This window comes from Staurois parvus, unplaced genomic scaffold, assembly GCF_062004578.1.
Source record: "Staurois parvus isolate SC_StPar_1 unplaced genomic scaffold, SC_StPar_1.0 ptg004033l, whole genome shotgun sequence".
In the NCBI taxonomy this organism is placed as follows: domain Eukaryota; kingdom Metazoa; phylum Chordata; class Amphibia; order Anura; family Ranidae; genus Staurois; species Staurois parvus.
The window spans coordinates 1-18085 of record NW_028321828.1 but is presented as its reverse complement, the minus strand read 5'-3'; the positions used below and the strand labels follow the sequence as shown (position 1 = coordinate 18085).

The window sequence follows — 18085 nt, the reverse complement described above, 5'->3', positions numbered from 1 at the left end:
TATATATATTTACATTTAATGATTTAATAATGAATACAGAGCTGCATTATTTGTGCCTTTTTATATCTTCCCGGAGCTCAGTTATGAAAAAATATACCAATCCCCTCCATGTAAGAACCAAGTCCTGAGTCTGCCTCTCTTACCGACATTATAGCTATAGAACAGATGCACCTTTCTGCCACAAAGCTAAATACCTGTCACCGAAGCCTCCGATGGAAGCAGCCGCCTTCCTGCCCGCAGGCCGCTAGTTTCCAGGCATTTTAGCTGCCCCCCGTACTACTACGCCGCTTGGGAAAAAGGCCGACTGCATTAGAGGCTTCTGACGCAGCTTTGTGACAGATCCCCCAGAATAGTTTCCAACAGGACAGCCAGACACGGGGGGGGGGCCCATAGACTTGCTGCCCAATCAGAAGACACAGTAATGTAAATGGAATGGGCTTTGAAGAGAAGCAATGGCCGTGCTGCAAGCTCTGTTTGGTCGTGGTGTGAAGTTCAGCCGGGGGGGAAGCGGGACTTTCTGTATGGCGGAGAGACACATCCGGAGATCGAGGAAAAAAAAAAAAAAGCAGGACAACATGATCTTCTTGTGAGAAGTAAAATGCCACACGGACACCTTTAAAAAGACACCCATAAAAGCTTCAAAATAGATCCCAAGCAGGCGCCGGTCCAGAGGATAGACTGAATATGTACATCCTTACTACCTGCACAACAAGGCAGGGCAGTGTAAACAGACGGGCCGCAGCCCAATGGTCATTTTTCCTGGGGACTCGGCCCTGTCCCACCTGTATCCAAGGACATTTTCATGGCGGCTCGGAGCATGGCTTCATCATTCATTGCGGGGTCTGCAGGAGAAGAAGATCTGGGGTTAGTATTTATACAATATTCTGCGTAGCACAATAGATCTCCTTCACAATTTGGAAGAATTATCTCTTAGGGCTCATTCACACTTGCTTCAACTTTAACGATCATTAAAAGTGCCAACATGCTTTTTTGAAGCTTTAATGAAGTTTGTCAAATGCCCTGTGTATGCTGATTTTTTACTTGTTTTAAAGGGGCCCAGTAGTAACCTCCAGCTCTGCTGATCCCCGGCTTAGTAGAAACCCCCAGCTCTGCTGATCCCCGGCTCAGTAGTAACCCCCAGCTCTGCTGATCCCCGGCTCAGTAGTAACCCCCAGCTCTGCTGATCCCCGGCTCAGTGGTAACCCCCAGCTCTGCTGATCCCCGGCTCAGTGGTAACCCCCAGCTCTGCTGATCCCCGGCTCAGTGGTAACCCCCAGCTCTGCTGATCCCCGGCTCAGTGGTAACCCCCAGCTCTGCTGATCCCCGACTCAGTGGTAACCCCCAGCTCTGCTGATCCCCGGCTCAGTGGTAACCCCCAGCTCTGCTGATCCCCGGCTCAGTGGTAACCCCCAGCTCTGCTGATCACCGGCTCAGTAGTAACCCCCAGCTCTGCTGATCCCCGGCTCAGTAGTAAGTAACCCCCAGCTCTGCTGATTCTCTGATTTACTGATCCTCCTCTCTGGTCTCCACTTACCTCCCACGCTGCTCACCATGTGTGACATCTGCCCTGTGTGTGCTGATTTTCTATTTGTTTTAAAGGAGCCCAGTAGTACCCTGGCTCAGTAGTATTCCCCAGCTCCACTGATTCCCCACTCAGTAGTAACCCCCAGCTCTGCTGATCCCCGGCTCAGTAGTAACCCGCAGCTCTGCTGATTCTCTGGTTTACTGATCCTCCTCTCTCTCTGGTCTCCACTTACCTCCCACGCTGCCCACCATGTGTGACATCTGCTAGTTTCTCTTGCTCTGGTCCCCCAGCTCTGCTGATCCCCTGCTCAATAGTAACCCCCAGCTCTGCTGATCCCAAGCTCAGTAGTAACCTTCAGCTCTGCCGATTTCCTACTCAGTAGTAACCCCTAGCTCTGCTGATCCCCCCCACCCCCCCTTTGCTGATCCCTGGCTCAGTAGCTACCTCCAGCTCTGCTCATCCCCGACTCCGTAGTAACCCCCAGCCTTGTTGATCCCCGGCTCAGTAGTAACCCCCAGCTCTGCTGATTCTCTGGTGTCAGGAATGGACTCGCCAATAGTGGTGGGACTCACCTGCCTTGTGGGTTGCAGTATCAGGACTGGCCAGTGGGTGCTCTCAGCAACCAGAGGCTCACTCCTGCAGTCAGCCAAAACACCTGAGGCTGATTGCAGAAGGTGCATATAAGGAATGGCCAGGCCTGTGATCAGGGCCTTGGTGTATGTTTTCCCAAGAGCCCCTGTACCTGCATTCTTTCTGCTTCCTGTCTGATCCTGCTTGATCCCTGACTCTGATTGAACTCCGCCTGTCCTGACCTCTGCTATTCCTGACCACTCTCCAGTCTGCTTCTTTGGTACCTTGTCTGCCTGATTGTTCCTGACCCGGCCCGTCCGACTACGCTTAGTATTGTTCTTTTGTTATCTGTTGGGGGTTTTGGTTTGGTTTGTTTGCACTGTGTTTATGTTTAGTCTTAAATAAATTATATTGTTTATACTATATCTGAAGCCTGCGTTTCCCTGTGTCAGTCCACACACCTCTGGTCATACCCGGAGCCCTGACATCTGGTTTACTGATCCTCCTCTCTCTCTGGTCTCCACTTACCTCCCACACTGCCCACCATGTGTGACATCTACTAGTTTCTCTTGCTCTAGTCCCCCAGCTCTGCTGATCCCCTGCTCAATAGTAATCCCCAGCTCTGCTGATCCCAAGCTCAGTAGTAACCTTCAGCTCTGCTGATTCTCTACTCAGTAGTAACCCCCAGCTCTGCTGATTCCCCCCCCCCCCCTTTGCTGATCCCTGGCTCAGTAGCAATCTCCAGCTCTGCTGATCCTCCTCTCTCTGGTCCCCTCTCATATTGCTCCCATGCGGATTACCACCTGTTACATCTGCTAGTTTCTCTTGCTCTGGTCCCCCGGCTCAGTAGTAATCCCCAGCTCTGCTGATTCCTGGCTCAGTGGTAACCCCCAGCTCTGCTAATACCCAGCTCAGTAGCTACCCCCTGCTTTACTGATCCCCGGCTCAGTAGAAGCCCCCAGCTCTGCTGATTCTTTGGGTTGCTAATCCTCCTCTCTCTCTGGTCCCCGCTCATCTCCTGCTATATTGCTCCCATGCTGCTCACCACCTGTGACATCTGCTAGTTTCTCTTGCTCTGGTCCCCCAGCTCTGTTGATCCCCTTCTTAGTAGTAACCCCCTGCCCCGCTGATCCCCTGCTCAGTAGTAACCTTCAGCTCCGCTGATCCCCCGCTCTGTAGTAACCCCCAGCTCCGCTGATCCCCCGCTCAGTAGTAACCAGCAGCTTTTCTGATTACCTGCTCAGTAATAACCTCAGCTCTGCTGATCCCCCGCTCAGTAGCAACCCCTAGCTCTGCTGATTCTCTGGTTTGCTAATCCTCCTCTCTCTGGTCCCCTCTCACCTCCCGCTATATTGCTCCCACGCTGCTCACCACGTGTGACATCTGCTAGTTTCTCTTGCTCTGCTGCTCAGTCCTCTCTCTTTGGTCCATGCTCACCTTCTGCTATAGCGTTCCCATGTTGCACACCACATGTGCCCTCTGCTAGTTGCTCGGTTCCATTCTACCGCCTACTCACCTTCCTGCTGCTTCACACTGCACACCAGATGTGACATCTGCACCAGACACTCCCAGAATACATACACAGTGACTGCTGGTGACAACTTTCCGATTTGCTTGTTAGTTTCCTAGTGTATCCTGGGCTCATACCTGCAAAGCTAATGCTGCATAAAAGCCCTTCCGAAGCTTCAGGTGCTGCAAGTGAGTGTTGTCACAGACTTCTATGGAGGATTTGGAGATATTTCGAAGCACTAAGAAAACAACACGAGGTATCATTTTTGAAGCAAAGACAACGTGTGAACAGGACTGTGAGGGAACCATTTTATTTAGTGACGGGCTTTAATTGGCATTCAGAGTGCTTTAAAAAAGCGTGTCCAATGCCACATTTTGAAGCAAGCGTAAACAAGCCCTAAAAAAGTCAAATGCCAGCTGAAAAGCAGAACTGTATTCTTAATTCTTCTTTACAAAAAAAATAAAAATGAAAGGTCAGTATAATCAAAAATTTAGTTTTTTTTTGTGATAATTCTTTCCTAGTAAATATCTGGTTGATCCTGTCATTTTTCTGGACTTCCTTATTCAGCGTGGCAATGCAGACAATCGCACAATCCTCCATCTTCTGTGTTTCCGATCTCAGTTCCCATGCTCCAGTTTCCCCTTCCTCTCTTCTCCTCTTGGAGCCACCCCATGTGATTTTTAATTTCTGCGGGTTGCAGGGTGTCTCCAGCAGGGTGTCTAACTGCAGCAACTCCCTCCCCCCTGCTCCCTGCCCCAGGAGACATGATAACATTTTTTGTATATGCTGCAATTTGATTTTAAAGTGATATTAAAAGGAGTGATTTTTTAAATTTAAAATAATAAAACACATCATACGTAACTGCTCTGTACAATGGTTTTGCACAGAGTAGCCCTGATCCTCGCCTTCTGCTGATGCATCTGGCCCCTCCCCCTTGCCGAGTGCCCCCAGAGCAAGCTGCTTGCCCTGGGGGCACTTGTGTGTGTCCTCACTCCCAAGCCGCCTGTGTGTCAATGGGTCACAGAGCATAGCTCAGTCCCTCCCCCAGCTCCCACCTCACTGGCTGTGATTGACAGCAGTGACAGCCAATTGTTCCTGCTGCTGTGTCTCAGCCAAAGAGGAGGGAGAAACTCAGGAGAGACGAGGCTCTCAGGCACATCGCTGGATCAAGATCGGGCCCAGGTAAGTATACAGGGGAAGCTGCACACTGAAGGTTTCAGCCTTTAGAACCACTTTACCAAAGCATTGCACCCATGTGCTGTATTGATGATTTTTTTATGAATGCCTAAAAGTATAACTAAATGTAAAACTTTTTTCATTTTGGATAGAGTAAGGGAGGGTTAGCTGATTTCAGTTTTTTTTTGCCATCTGTGTCCCCATCGGAGAGATTTCTCTTCACTTCCTGTCCCAAAGCCAAAAAAAGTCTTTAGTTTTCTATCTTGACTAGCCTCAGGTGATACAGAGATGAAACAAATCATCCTACGTAAGTTGTATCTGAACGGATGTAGAGGAGAGAAGGCTGCAGAGAGACAAAGTACTGAATTTAAAAAGCTTGTCTGAGCCATCAAAAAAAAAAAAAAAAAAAAAGGGGGGGGCAGAGAGCTGAAATTACACTCTGCATAGTTCAGCAGGGAGAGCTCTGAGAGCTGAATGGAGACAAACCCCCCTCCACACAGCTCACAGAAACAGAGCTGAAGCTGTCAATCTGCTGGAGGTCCCTCCCCTGTCACCATTTTTCTCTTGGTGTCAGGAAAACTTGTCAGAAGTGATTCATGCTGATATCAGAGGAAAGAGGCAGCAGACAGAAATGACACTTAGTGCTCTTGATAGAGACAAGTACATACTATAGAGGGATATAGTTCATGTCTGAGGTTTACAACCACTTTAAATTGAATTTTTATTTTTTTCCCTACAATTCGACTCTGTGCAGACAGTGGACCATGTCTGCATAATGAAAAGGCCACTTATAGTCTCTATCTGATGTCCATGTGACAGGGGGGCACCAGCTGCTGTATCGTGCACACTGTGCCCTTATCAATAAAGTACTTTTATCGGAAGGATGAGTTGCCGGCTCTTCCCTTTATACTCTCATGCAGGGGCGGACTGACCATTTGGAATCTCGGACACTGCCCGAGGGCACAGGGTCAGTAGGGGGCCCCATGATATGCCCCTGGTACCTTTTTCATAGGCTTTTGAGTTTGGGCAAGGACACAGGGGCCCCATGATCCCCTATTGCCCGGGGGCCCCATGAGTTGTCAGTCCGCCCCTGCTCTCATGCTGTTTAACTCCTTTCATATTGGGCACTTTTACCCCCTTCCTGCCCAGGCCAATTTTCAGGTTTCAGCGCTCTCACACTTTGGGTACAGTGTTGCATGACTGCGCAATTGTCATTCAAACTAAATTTTTATCATTTTGTTCACACAACTAGAGCTTTCTTTTGGTGGCATTTAATCACCACTGGGGCTGTTTGTTTGCTAAAATAACAAAAAAAAAAAAAAATTTGCAAATAAATAATTGTTCTTCATAAATGTAGGATAAGATGTATTCTGTTACATTTCTTTGGTGAAAATAACCCAAATTAGGATGTATTATTTAGTCTGTAGGAAAGTTATAGAGTTCACAAACTATGGTATAGATCTGAAAATTGATCAATCCTGAAGTAATGACAGCCAATCTAATTTCTTGAGGCCCAAAAAAGTCAGGACGGTACAGATATCCCCCAAAAGTCAGGACGGTACAGATACCCCCCAAATGTCAGGACGGTACAGATACCCCCCAAATGTCAGGACGGTACAGATACCCCCCCAAATGTCAGGACGGTACAGATACCCCCCCAAATGTCAGGACGGTACAGATACCCCCCCAAATGTCAGGACGGTACAGATACCCCCCCAAATGTCAGGACGGTACAGATACCCCCCCAAATGTCAGGACGGTACAGATACCCCCCCAAATGTCAGGACGGTACAGATACCCCCCCAAATGTCAGGACGGTACAGATACCCCCCCAAATGTCAGGACGGTACAGATACCCCCCCAAATGTCAGGACGGTACAGATATCCCCCAAATGTCAGGACGGTACAGATACCCCCCCAAATGTCAGGACGGTACAGATACCCCCCCAAATGTCAGGACGGTACAGATACCCCCCAAATGACCCCTTTTTGCAAAGTAGGCAGTCTGACGAAAATCATAAGAGGCATGGTGAGCTTTTGAAGTTGTAATTTTTTTGTCATAATTTTTTGGAAAATGAAGAAATTAAAAAGATGTTCAATTTTTTTTTTTTACATACTGTCACCAGTGCAGTACAGCGTCATCCTATAACTGGTGTGGTGGTGATCAGTGACACTGGTGACAGTACAAAAAAAAAAATTTTTTTTACATTTTTAATAATTTTTTTATTACATTTTTTTCTCTCTTTTTTTAAGACTTTCTTTTCATATTACACTATGCCCAAAGTAGTATAATAATAACATTGGACTACTTTGGGGAAGCGATCAGTTTTTTTTTACATACTTTGATTGCTCATAGCAAAAAATGTCTTTGCTATAAGAAATCATTTAACTGAATGAAATTAATTAATTCAGGTTTTTTTGTTGTGATTAGCTGTGATTGGCCCAGTCTGTGCATGTGATCACTGTGACCATTCACAGCTAGACACACTTGTATACAATGGATGACATGAAAGGAAACCATCCATTGTATCCAACTGTCATGTGACCTGCTGTGATTGGTCACAGCAGGTCACATGGTACTGGCAACGGGGCCGGTACACAGATCTGTGATCGGCCGTGTCCGAGGTACACAGTCAGTGACAGACCTCGCCACAGCGTGGCCCTGAGGGTACGCGCAAAAAGCGATCCGGGAAAGACGTCCTGTGATACCCTCCCGGAGGGAAGAGAGGTTCGCCCAGCTGTCATAATAATATAGGCTGGGCCAGGGGCGGACTGATAACTCATGCGGCCCCCGGGCAATAGGGGATCATGGGGCCCGTGTCCTTGCCCAAACTCAAAAAAGCCTATGAAAAAGGTACCGGGGCATCTCATGGGGCCCCCTACTGACCCTGGGCCCTTGGGCAGTGCCCGAGTTTCCAAATGGTCAGTCCGCCCCTGGGCCGGGCGGGCAGTAGTTAAAGTGCCAGGAAGACACAGTTTCGGAGCACCGTTGGTTACCTCCAGGGGGATGAACCTAGGCGTACATCTTCGTTTGTACACCAGGTGGACTGTTACGCATGCAGAACTGATAGCAAACAAAAGGTTTTAAAAATTAAAACAAAAAAGTTAGGCAACCTTGGTTAGTGTTTGTGGAGTCGGTTGTGGAGTTTCTCTCTGCAGATTCTTGGAGTTCCGGCTTTGACTGTTGCTGCCTAAAACAGAACATTGTACCAGTAAGGGCTATTAATGAAAAAGGTAAAAAAACAAAAAGAAATCTTTTATATGTAGGAATATTAAAAATGCAATTGCACGCCCCTGTGACCCGTCTCAGCACTTCACATGTCAACACGCGTGCCCTGCCTAGTCTAGTCTACTCAAGCTTCCGGTCATAGGGGTGCGCAGTCTGTTGCATTAGAGTGTGCACCCAAAGCTTTTTTTTCCTTTCTTTTTTTAGGAACCCCTTTGGTGACATATCAGGGGTCTAAGAACAAACCCCTGATGTCCCACTTTGGAGACTGGGTAAAGGACTGAGAACAGAGATTCCCCAGTCCCTTTCTCTGCAGCACTGGGCAGTGAATGAACGGGAAGTGCTCTGTGTGGAGCGGTTTCCCATTCACAAACTGAAGCATAGTAAACAGTTTACTATGCTTCGGTTATGAATGAACACAGTGATCAGTGTTGATTACTCATTATGTTAATTCAGAAAAAGAAGGGAAGGGAAATTAAATTCTTTACCAGCCCTTCCCCCATTCTCCACACTGAAATATCCTCCGCAGCAGCTGTCAGGAGAGGAGGCAAGCTGGCTGCAATCTGGGGAGGGTGGAAGAGGTAGAGACACGGGGGTCCCCGTCAGCAGGGGGGAATCTGCGCTGCACAAGGTAATTAGGGTGTGCTCATGCACACAATCCTATGTTGGCACAGGCAGAATCTGCATGTCAAGAAGTAGTCCTCTCCTGTAGCATGTAGCAAAGGGTGGCTATGGTAAGGCTCCATAAGACTCTGCAAGACAACGTAGCCACCTGAAAAACCAAAAAGCTGGAGCAGCAAACTTTGGCAAGCTGAATTTGAAAAAAAAAAAAACAACACCTGAAAGAACAGCAAAACAGCAGAAAAGATAAGTGCTGAGATCGGCAGCACTATTTCATATTTCAGTTTTAGAGTCTCAAAGTCATATCTCTACCCTCATCCAATCACAGAACAACATGTTTAGCTTTAAAGTGTTACTAAACCCAGGACCCCGCATTCACTATATCCGCTCCCCCCGGACCCCGCATTCGCTATATCCGCTCCCCCCGGACCCCGCATTCGCTACATCCGCTCCCCCCGGACCCCGCATTCGCTACATCCGCTCCCCCCGGACCCCGCATTCGCTACATCCGCTCTCCCCGGACCCCGCATTCGCTACATCCGCTCCCCCCGGACCCCGCATTCGCTACATCCGCTCTCCCCGGACCCCGCATTCGCTACATTTGCTCTCCCCGGACCCCGCATTCGCTACATCCGCTCTCCCCGGACCCCGCATTCGCTACATCCGCTCTCCCCGGACCCCGCATTCGCTACATCCGCTCTCCCCGGACCCCGCATTCGCTACATCCGCTCTCCCCGGACCCCGCATTCGCTACATCCGGTCTCCCCGGACCCCGCATTCGCTACATCCGGTCTCCCCGGACCCCGCATTCGCTACATCCGCTCTTCCCGGACCCCGCATTCGCTACATCCGCTCTCCCCGGACCCCGCATTCGCTACATCCGCTCTCCCCGGACCCCGCATTCGCTACATCCGCTCTCCCCGGACCCCGCATTCGCTACATCCGCTCTCCCCGGACCCCGCATTCACTATATCCACTCTCCCTGGACCCCGCATTCACTATATCCGCCCTCCCCGAACCCTGCATTCACTATATCCGCTCTCTCCGGACCCCGCATTCACTATATCCGCTCTCTCCGGACCCTGCATTCACTATATCCGTACACAGAACATGGAAATGCAATTATGTTAGTAAATATAAACTGCTAAATACCTTTTCACATCAGCAGTTAGAGCAGTCTTGTGACTTCTAGCTTGTAGGAGGAGTTTTCATTTTGCTCTAGGAGGGTGCAGGACCCCTGACCTCTGTGTGGACAGTGCTGATTGGCTCTGTGCTGATCACATGCACTCTCCCAAGGAAAAAAAAAACCCTCTCTAGTCATACCCACCAACCTGAGCATGTGCAGAGTGACTCCACACGATATGTCTTATCAGGAGATAAGAGGGGAACACTGGAAGAAGGGGAGGATCAGAGTAGTCAGCATAAACCGTGTTTTTACACAATGCGGAGGATTAACCCCTTAGGTCCCACAGTGAGTATAACCAGCATGCTTTACTGCATCTACAGACTGATTGTACTGTTGGGGGTTCAGTAACACTTTAATGGCTACACAACTGCATTTATGGGCTTTACTCCGTTCTTACTTCTCAAAGTACATCTGTCTCCTCTGACGAAGCTCCTCTTGTGTCAGTGATTCCTGTCTGCAGATCTCCGACGTCTGCGGCTGGCTAGAGGAAGCCAATTCCGTGACGTTCTGGCGAGGTCCTCCTGAAATGATAATACGGGAGAAGACTTGCGGCTATTTCCTTTGTAGCTCAACTAGAACTACATCAATGGTAGACTATACAAAGGGTGCCTTGTTAACCCCTTCCAGTCCGGACACTTTCCCCCCCCTTCCAGTCCGGACACTTTCACCCCCTTCCAGTCCGGACACTTTCACCCCCTTCCAGTCCGGACGCTTCCCCCCCCCCCTTCCAGTCCGGACGCTTCCCCCCCCCCCTTCCAGTCCGGACGCTTCCCCCCCCTTCCAGTCCGGACACTTCCCCCCCCCTTCCAGTCCGGACACTTTCACCCCCTTCCAGTCCGGACGCTTCCCCCCCCTTCCAGTCCGGTCCGGACACTTTCACCCCCTTCCAGTCCGGACGCTTTCACCCCCTTCCAGTCCGGACGCTTTCACCCCCCCTTCCAGTCCGGACACTTTCCCCCCCCTTCCAGTCCGGACACTTTCCCCCCCCTTCCAGTCCGGACGCTTTCACCCCCTTCCAGTCCGGACGCTTTCACCCCCCCTTCCAGTCCGGACGCTTCCCCCCCCCCCTTCCAGTCCGGACGCTTCCCCCCCCCTTCCAGTCCGGACGCTTTCACCCCCTTCCAGTCCGGACGCTTCCCCCCTTCCAGTCCGGACGCTTCCCCCCCCCTTTCCAGTCCGGACGCTTCCCCCCCCCCTTCCAGTCCGGACGCTTCCCCCCCCCCTTCCAGTCCGGACGCTTCCCCCCCCCCCCCTTCCAGTCCGGACGCTGTCACCCCCCCTTCCAGTCCGGACGCTTTCACCCCCCCTTCCAGTCCGGACGCTTTCACCCCCCCTTCCAGTCCGGACGCTTCCCCCCCCCTTCCAGTCCGGACGCTTTCACCCCCCCTTCCAGTCCGGACGCTTTCACCCCCCCTTCCAGTCCGGACGCTTTCACCCCCCCTTCCAGTCCGGACGCTTTCACCCCCCCTTCCAGTCCGGACGCTTTCACCCCCCCCTTCCAGTCCGGACGCTTTCACCCCCCCTTCCAGTCCGGACGCTTTCACCCCCCCTTCCAGTCCGGACGCTTTCACCCCCCCTTCCAGTCCGGACGCTTTCACCCCCCCTTCCAGTCCGGACGCTTTCACCCCCCCCCCTTCCAGTCCGGACGCTTTCACCCCCCCCCCTTCCAGTCCGGACGCTTTCACCCCCCCCTTCCAGTCCGGACGCTTTCACCCCCCCTTCCAGTCCGGACGCTTTCACCCCCCCTTCCAGTCCGGACGCTTTCACCCCCCTTCCAGTCCGGACGCTTTCACCCCCCCTTCCAGTCCGGGCGCTTTCCCCCCCTTCCAGTCCGGGCGCTTTCCCCCCCTTCCAGTCCGGGCGCTTTCCCCCCCTTCCAGTCCGGACGCTTTCACCCCCCTTCCAGTCCGGACGCTTTCACCCCCCCTTCCAGTCCGGACGCTTTCACCCCCCCTTCCAGTCCGGACGCTTTCACCCCCCCTTCCAGTCCGGACACTTTCACCCCCTTCCAGTCCGGACACTTTCACCCCCTTCCTGTCCAGGCCAATTTTCAGCTTTCAGCGCTATCACATTTGAATGACAATTGCGCGGTCATGCAACACTGTACCCATATGAATGTTTAGCATTTTTTTGAGACAGATAACACTTTAATTTGATGGTATTTATTCACCGCTGGGATTTTTATTTTTTTTTTCTATATAAATTAAAATGTCCAAACATTTTTAAAAAAAGTGTTTTTCTTATACAATTTTGCAAATAAATAATCTTTCTTCATAAATCTTGGCCAAAATTTATTCAGTTATCTTTTTAGTAAAAAAAAAAAACCCAGATTAGTTTATAACCAAAAATTATACTTTTTCTAATTTTTTTTACATTTTTATTTTATTTTTTTATATTATTATTTATATATATTTTTTACATACGATCACCCTAACAGTACAGTGTCACCATAGTGACACTGTACTACTTGTGTGGGGAGGGGGGTGATGATTTTTTGTTTGTGTTTTTTTTTTTACACCGATTGCTTTTACACCCATAAAGGCTGTAAAAGCAAAAATTTGTCGTCCTCTCTGGCTGCATTCTTGCAGCCACTGAGAAATACTGATTGGTCACAGCTTGTCACATGGTACAAGGCTGATGTGAATTGCCATGTGATCCCTGTGATCGTTCACAGCAGATATCTTGGTATAAAGCCCTGCCCCTAGCACAGGGCTTGACAATTCTGCTTTAAAGCGGAGCTCCACCCAAAAGGTGAAGTTCCGCTGTAAGCCTTTGTTTCCCGCTCCCCATTAACGACTGGCACCTTTGGGGAGCGAGGGGGAGGGGTTATCCGAATTTGACAGCCATTGAGAAATACTGTGAGAGCTGTGATTGGTCACAGCTTGTCACATGGTACAAGGCTGTTGTGAATGGCCCTGTACCATGTGATCTCTGATCATTCACAGATTTCACACATAGTAAGCAATGATGTCAGAAGTGACAACTTGCTTACTACTCTTCATGTGATCAGTGATTAGCCACCAGAGGACACAGCAGGCACCGGATCGCGGTGCTGCACGTTCCCAGGGAGTGTGCACAAGCAGGGAGCTGGGAGGCCGTTTATAAATGGCCACCCGCCCCTGCACTGCTCCCGTTCGGCCGTTTGTATACATGGGCCAGACGGGAAGTAGTTAAAAGACAGGTATAAAGCGTTCTGAATACCCTTGTTTAGGCATCTCTCACAGATTCCAATGGCAGTAGTTTGTGCCCATATCATCTCCTACAGGAAGGGACATTGCTTTCCACAATAACAGGATCTCATATACTGGAATTGTAAGTAATCTACTGTAGTCAGCTGTACCGTGCATACTGAGCTGGATGGCCCTGCGGAGATCCGCTTCCTCGTCTTCCATGTCTATCTGTTGTCTGCTTAAAGCAAGGGCCTTCTGTAGGTTCTCTTCATCCTCATCCATCATGGTGGTGGAGCCGTCGTACAACCTGGTCCCTTCATCACTTCTCTGCACTCTGCATGACAGAATAAGACTCAATATTAAAAGGGTAGACTGAGAATGGTAAGGACCTGACCCCGCCTACAGGACGAGATGATTCCTAGACAGAAAATAGGAATTTGTAACAGTTTAGAACGGATAGTAACACTAACTAAGGTTCTAAAGTCTGCTTGAGGTTGGGTTAAAGTGGAGCTCCACCCAAAAGGGGAAGTTCCGCTTTAAAGACTGGTCCCCCACTCCCCATTAAGGATTGGCACCTTGGGGGAGCGGTTACCCGAATTTGACAGGTACCCGCTCCCACTTCCACTGCGATTGCCTAGGCGATCAGAAGCGGAAGTTGGCCTCACCCCCCCCCCCCCCCCCTCCATTCCCGTAGTCTTCCTGTCCGTTTGATTACAACCCCTGTCAGTTTGATTGCAACCCCTGTCAGTTTGATTGCAACCCCTGTCAGTTTAATTGCAACCCCTGTCGGTTTGATTGCAACCCCTGTCGGTTTGATTGAAACCCCTGTCGGTTTGATTGAAACCCCTGTCGGTTTGATTGAAACCCCTGTCGGTTTGATTGAAACCCCTGTCAGTTTGATTGAAACCCCTGTCAGTTTGATTGAAACCCCTGTCAGTTTGATTGCAACCCCTGTCAGTTCGATTGAAACCCCTGTCAGTTTGATTGCAACCCCTGTCAGTTTGATTGCAACCCCTGTCAAACTGACAGGGGTTGTAATCGATCCAAAATGAAAAAAAAAAAAAAAAAACGTTTTGCTGTAGGTCTACTTTAACCAACTCTGTACCTAAGCCCTGCCTATCCTGATCCACCAAGTCCAATGACAACATTATTGGCACCTGAGTCACCAAAACAAGCACCAGCAGATTTGTAGAATTTTGCTTCAACGGGACAAAACTAAATTCTTGGGTGCAGCTTATTCTCAAGCCATGACTTTAGTTACAAAGTGAAACCAACATCAGGGGTTGCACAGAAGGGTTCTTTCCTGGTAACAAAGGCAGGAGTTGTGTATTTCTGCTACCCTGCTAATCAATATGCAGCAATCTGTTCCTCAGCTCCCGTTGCACCCACTCAGATCCTGCCCACCTCACTAACAAAGACTCGGTGCTTGCTTTAGAAGAGCAATGAAAAATTTATGGAGCAGTGGACTTTCATTGTATCTTGCTACTACCATCCTGCCTCTTGCCGTCACTTCATGTTAGGAGTTACTTGTGCTGAAATCCACTGGAAAAAAAATGATTGCCGTTATGTCTACCTTTGGTTTCGGACAGCCAGGTCCTCTCCAATGAGCCTCGGCCGCTGCATCTGCTGAACTTGAATCATCTGCAGGAGCTGGTCTGCCTCACAATCTGGAAGGTCCCCCTTCACTACAAAAATGGAGTAACCTGGATAAAAAAAAAAAAAGGGTTACAGTATTCTGGTGAATGGCACTGTCAAACAGTGTGCTACAGGAGCTTCACCAATGAATAAAGCTATTTAAAAAAAAAAAAAAAAAAAAGAAGAGTTGTGTACAGGTGCACCGCACCCATCCTTAACCACCTCCCATCCGGCCGTTGCATATAAACGGCCAAACGGTGGCAGTGCAGGGTCGGGTGGCTGTTTATAAACGGCCTCCCCGCACCCTGCTTGTGCCGCCATCCGGTGCCCGCTGTGTCCTCCGGTCCACAGTGAAACACCGATCGTCGGACGGGACCTCTGTACGAGGTCCCGATCATGTGATCACTGATTGGCCAATCAGTGACCACATGCAAAGTAGTAAGCAAGATGTCACTTGTGACATCATTGCTTACTACGTGTGAAATCTGTGAATGATCACAGAGGTCACATGGTACAGGACTATTCACAACAGCCTTGTACCATGTGACAAGCTGTGACCAATCACAGCTCACTCAGTACTTCTCAATGAGTGCAAGAATGCAGCCAGAGAGAAAGAGAAATGATTGCTTTTACATCCTATATGGGTGTAAAAGCAATGTGTAAAAAAAAAAAAAAAATCTTCATCACCCCCCAGAAGTAGTACAGTGTCACCATGGTGACACTGTACTGCTAGGGTGACAGTATGTAAAAAAAAAATAAAAATAAAAAATAATATAAAAAATAAAATAAGAATGTAAAAAAAATGTTTAAAAATTATAATTTTTGGTTATAAACTAATATGGATTTTTTTTTACTAAAAAGATAAAGGAATAAATTTTGCCAAAGATTTATGATGAAATATTATTTATTTGCAAAATTTTATTAAAAAAAACACTTTTTTTCTAAATTTTTGGACTTTTTCATTTACATAGCAAAAAAAATAAAAATCCCAGCGGTGAATAAATACCACCAAAATAAAGCTTTATCTGTCTCAAAAAAATGGTAAAAAATTCATTTGGGTACAGTGTTGCATGACCGTGCAGTTGTCATTCAAAGTGTGATAGCGCTGAAAGTTGCCCTGGTCAGGAAGGGGGTAAAAGTGTCCCGACCGGAAGGGGGGGAAAGTGTCCCGACCGGAAGGGGGGGAAAGTGTCCCGACCGGAAGGGGGGGAGAGTGTCCCGACCGGAAGGGGGGGAAAGTGTCCGGTCTGGAAGGGGGGGGGGAAAGTGTCTGGACTGGAAGGGGGGGAAAGTGTCTGGACTGGAAGGGGGGAAAGTGTCTGGACTGGAAGGGGGGGAAAGTGTCTGGACTGGAAGGGGGGGAAAGTGTCTGGACTGGAAGGGGGGGAAAGTGTCTGGACTGGAAGGGGGAGAAAGTGTCTGGACTGGAAGGGGGGGAAAGTGTCTGGACTGGAAGGGGATGAAAGTGTCCGGTCTGGAAGGGGGAGGGACTGGAGGGGGAAAGTGTCTGGACTGGAAGGGGGGGAAAGTGTCTGGACTGGAAGGAGGGGTGAAAGTGTCTGGACTGGAAGGGGGTGAAAGTGTCCGGACTGGAAGGGGGTGAAAGTGTCCGGTCTGGAAGTGGTTAACCACTTTCTGCTCAGGCCAATTTTCAGTGCAGTTACACCTTGAATGGTAGTTACTCAGTCATACAACAGTGTTCCCAAAATACATTTTATCTGTGGTTTTTTTTTTTGTTGACAGTGCTTTGACAGTGCTTTCGTTTGGTGGTATTTCATCACCACTGTGATTCTTATTTTTTGCTAAATAAATAAAAAAAATACTGAAAATTTTGAACAAAAAAAAAACCCAAACAGAAAAAACACGTTATTAGTTTGTAATATCAAATTTTGCAAATAAATAATCTATGTAAAATTAGGCCAAAATATATTTTGCTGCATTTCTTTGGTTAAATTAAAAAAATTAACCCAAATCATTATATATAAATTTTGCCTGTGTGAAAATTATAGAGTCTACTATATATATATATATATATTTGAACATTGATCAATTCTGATAGGACAGCTGATTTAATTACTTGAGGCCCGAAAATGCCAGGACAATACAAATACCCCCCAAATGACCCCTTTTTGGAAAGTAGACACCCCAAGGTATTCAGTAGCAGACACAGCGAGTTTTTAGAAGTTGTAATTTTTTTGTCACAATTTTTTGGAAAATGAAAAAATTAAATAAAATGTTGGGTTTTTTTCACATTTTTGTTTACATACTGTCACCAGGGCAGTACAGCGTCATCATGTGACTGGTGTGGCGGTGATCAGGCATACTGACTGGTGACAATATGTAAAAAAACAGGGTTTTCGGTAACACAATGATTGCGTCTAACAATGATGCTCACTGCTATTAGCAATATTTTTTTATCAATGGCATCCATTCATATACAGCCATTTATTGAGTATTATTGTGATTAACAGATTGGCCACAGCTGTTACAGTGAAGGAAATAAATATTTGATCCCCTGCTGATTTTGAATGTTTGCCCCTCACAAAGAAATGATCGGTCTAAAAATCGAATGTTCGGTGTATTGTAACACTGAGACACAGAAGAGCAACAAAAAAGTCAAAAGAAATGCGAGAGAGTGGCAACTTTACTCTGAATTCAGAAGCAGTGTAGCATTGTTGCCTTCACTATTGCAGGAAGTGGTATTAACCACTTCCTGTCCGGCCCATGTCGATAAAAGGCCGGAAGGGAGCGCTGCCAATGCGGGTGGACGTTTCTAAACATCCCCCCGCATCCATTGCCTGTGCGCACTCCCTAAAAGCGCACGGCACCACGATCGGACACAGCAGAACACAGATCGCTGTACAGGACCTCTGTGTGAGGTCCTGATTCATGTGATCACTGATTGGCCAATGAACAGTATTAAACAAGATGTCACTTCCTGACATCATTGATCACAGAGGTCACATGGTACAGGGCTATTCACAACAGCCTTGTACCATGTGCCAAGCTGTCACCAATCACAGCTCACACAGTGTTTCTCAATGGCTGTAAGAATGCCTTTATGGGTGTAAAAGCAATCAGTGTACAAAAAAAAAAAATCATCACCCCCCCCCCCCCCCCCACAAGTAGTAGTGTCACTATGGTGACACTGTACTGCTAGGGTGACAGTATGTTTAACAAAAAAAACAAACTAAATAATATAAAAAAAGATAAAAAATGTAGAAAAATTATAATTTTTGGTTATAAACCAATTTGGTTTTTTTTTTGCCAAAGATACAGATGAATACATTTTGGCCAAAAATGAAAAAAACTTTTTTTTCATTTATATAGCAAAAAAATAAAAATCCCAGCGGTGAATAAATACCACCAAAATAAAGTTTTACCTGTCTCAAAAAAATTCTAAAAATTTCATATGGGTACAGTGTTGCATGACCGCGCAATTGTCATCCAAAGTGTGACAGCGCTG

The 18085-nt window shown here is 48.0% G+C and overlaps 1 protein-coding gene across 1 annotated transcript; it reads right to left on the bottom strand.

The window, feature by feature from the left end:
* On the bottom strand, window positions 1–14687 carry LOC149427096 (ataxin-3-like; the record flags this gene model as incomplete). Its single annotated transcript, XM_089668261.1, has 5 exons — window positions 1–842; window positions 7896–7972; window positions 10212–10335; window positions 13155–13318; window positions 14558–14687. Coding segments are annotated over 5 exons (587 nt in total), but the record flags the coding sequence as incomplete, so codon positions are not given.
* Between the last annotated feature and the right edge of the window lie 3398 nt (window positions 14688–18085).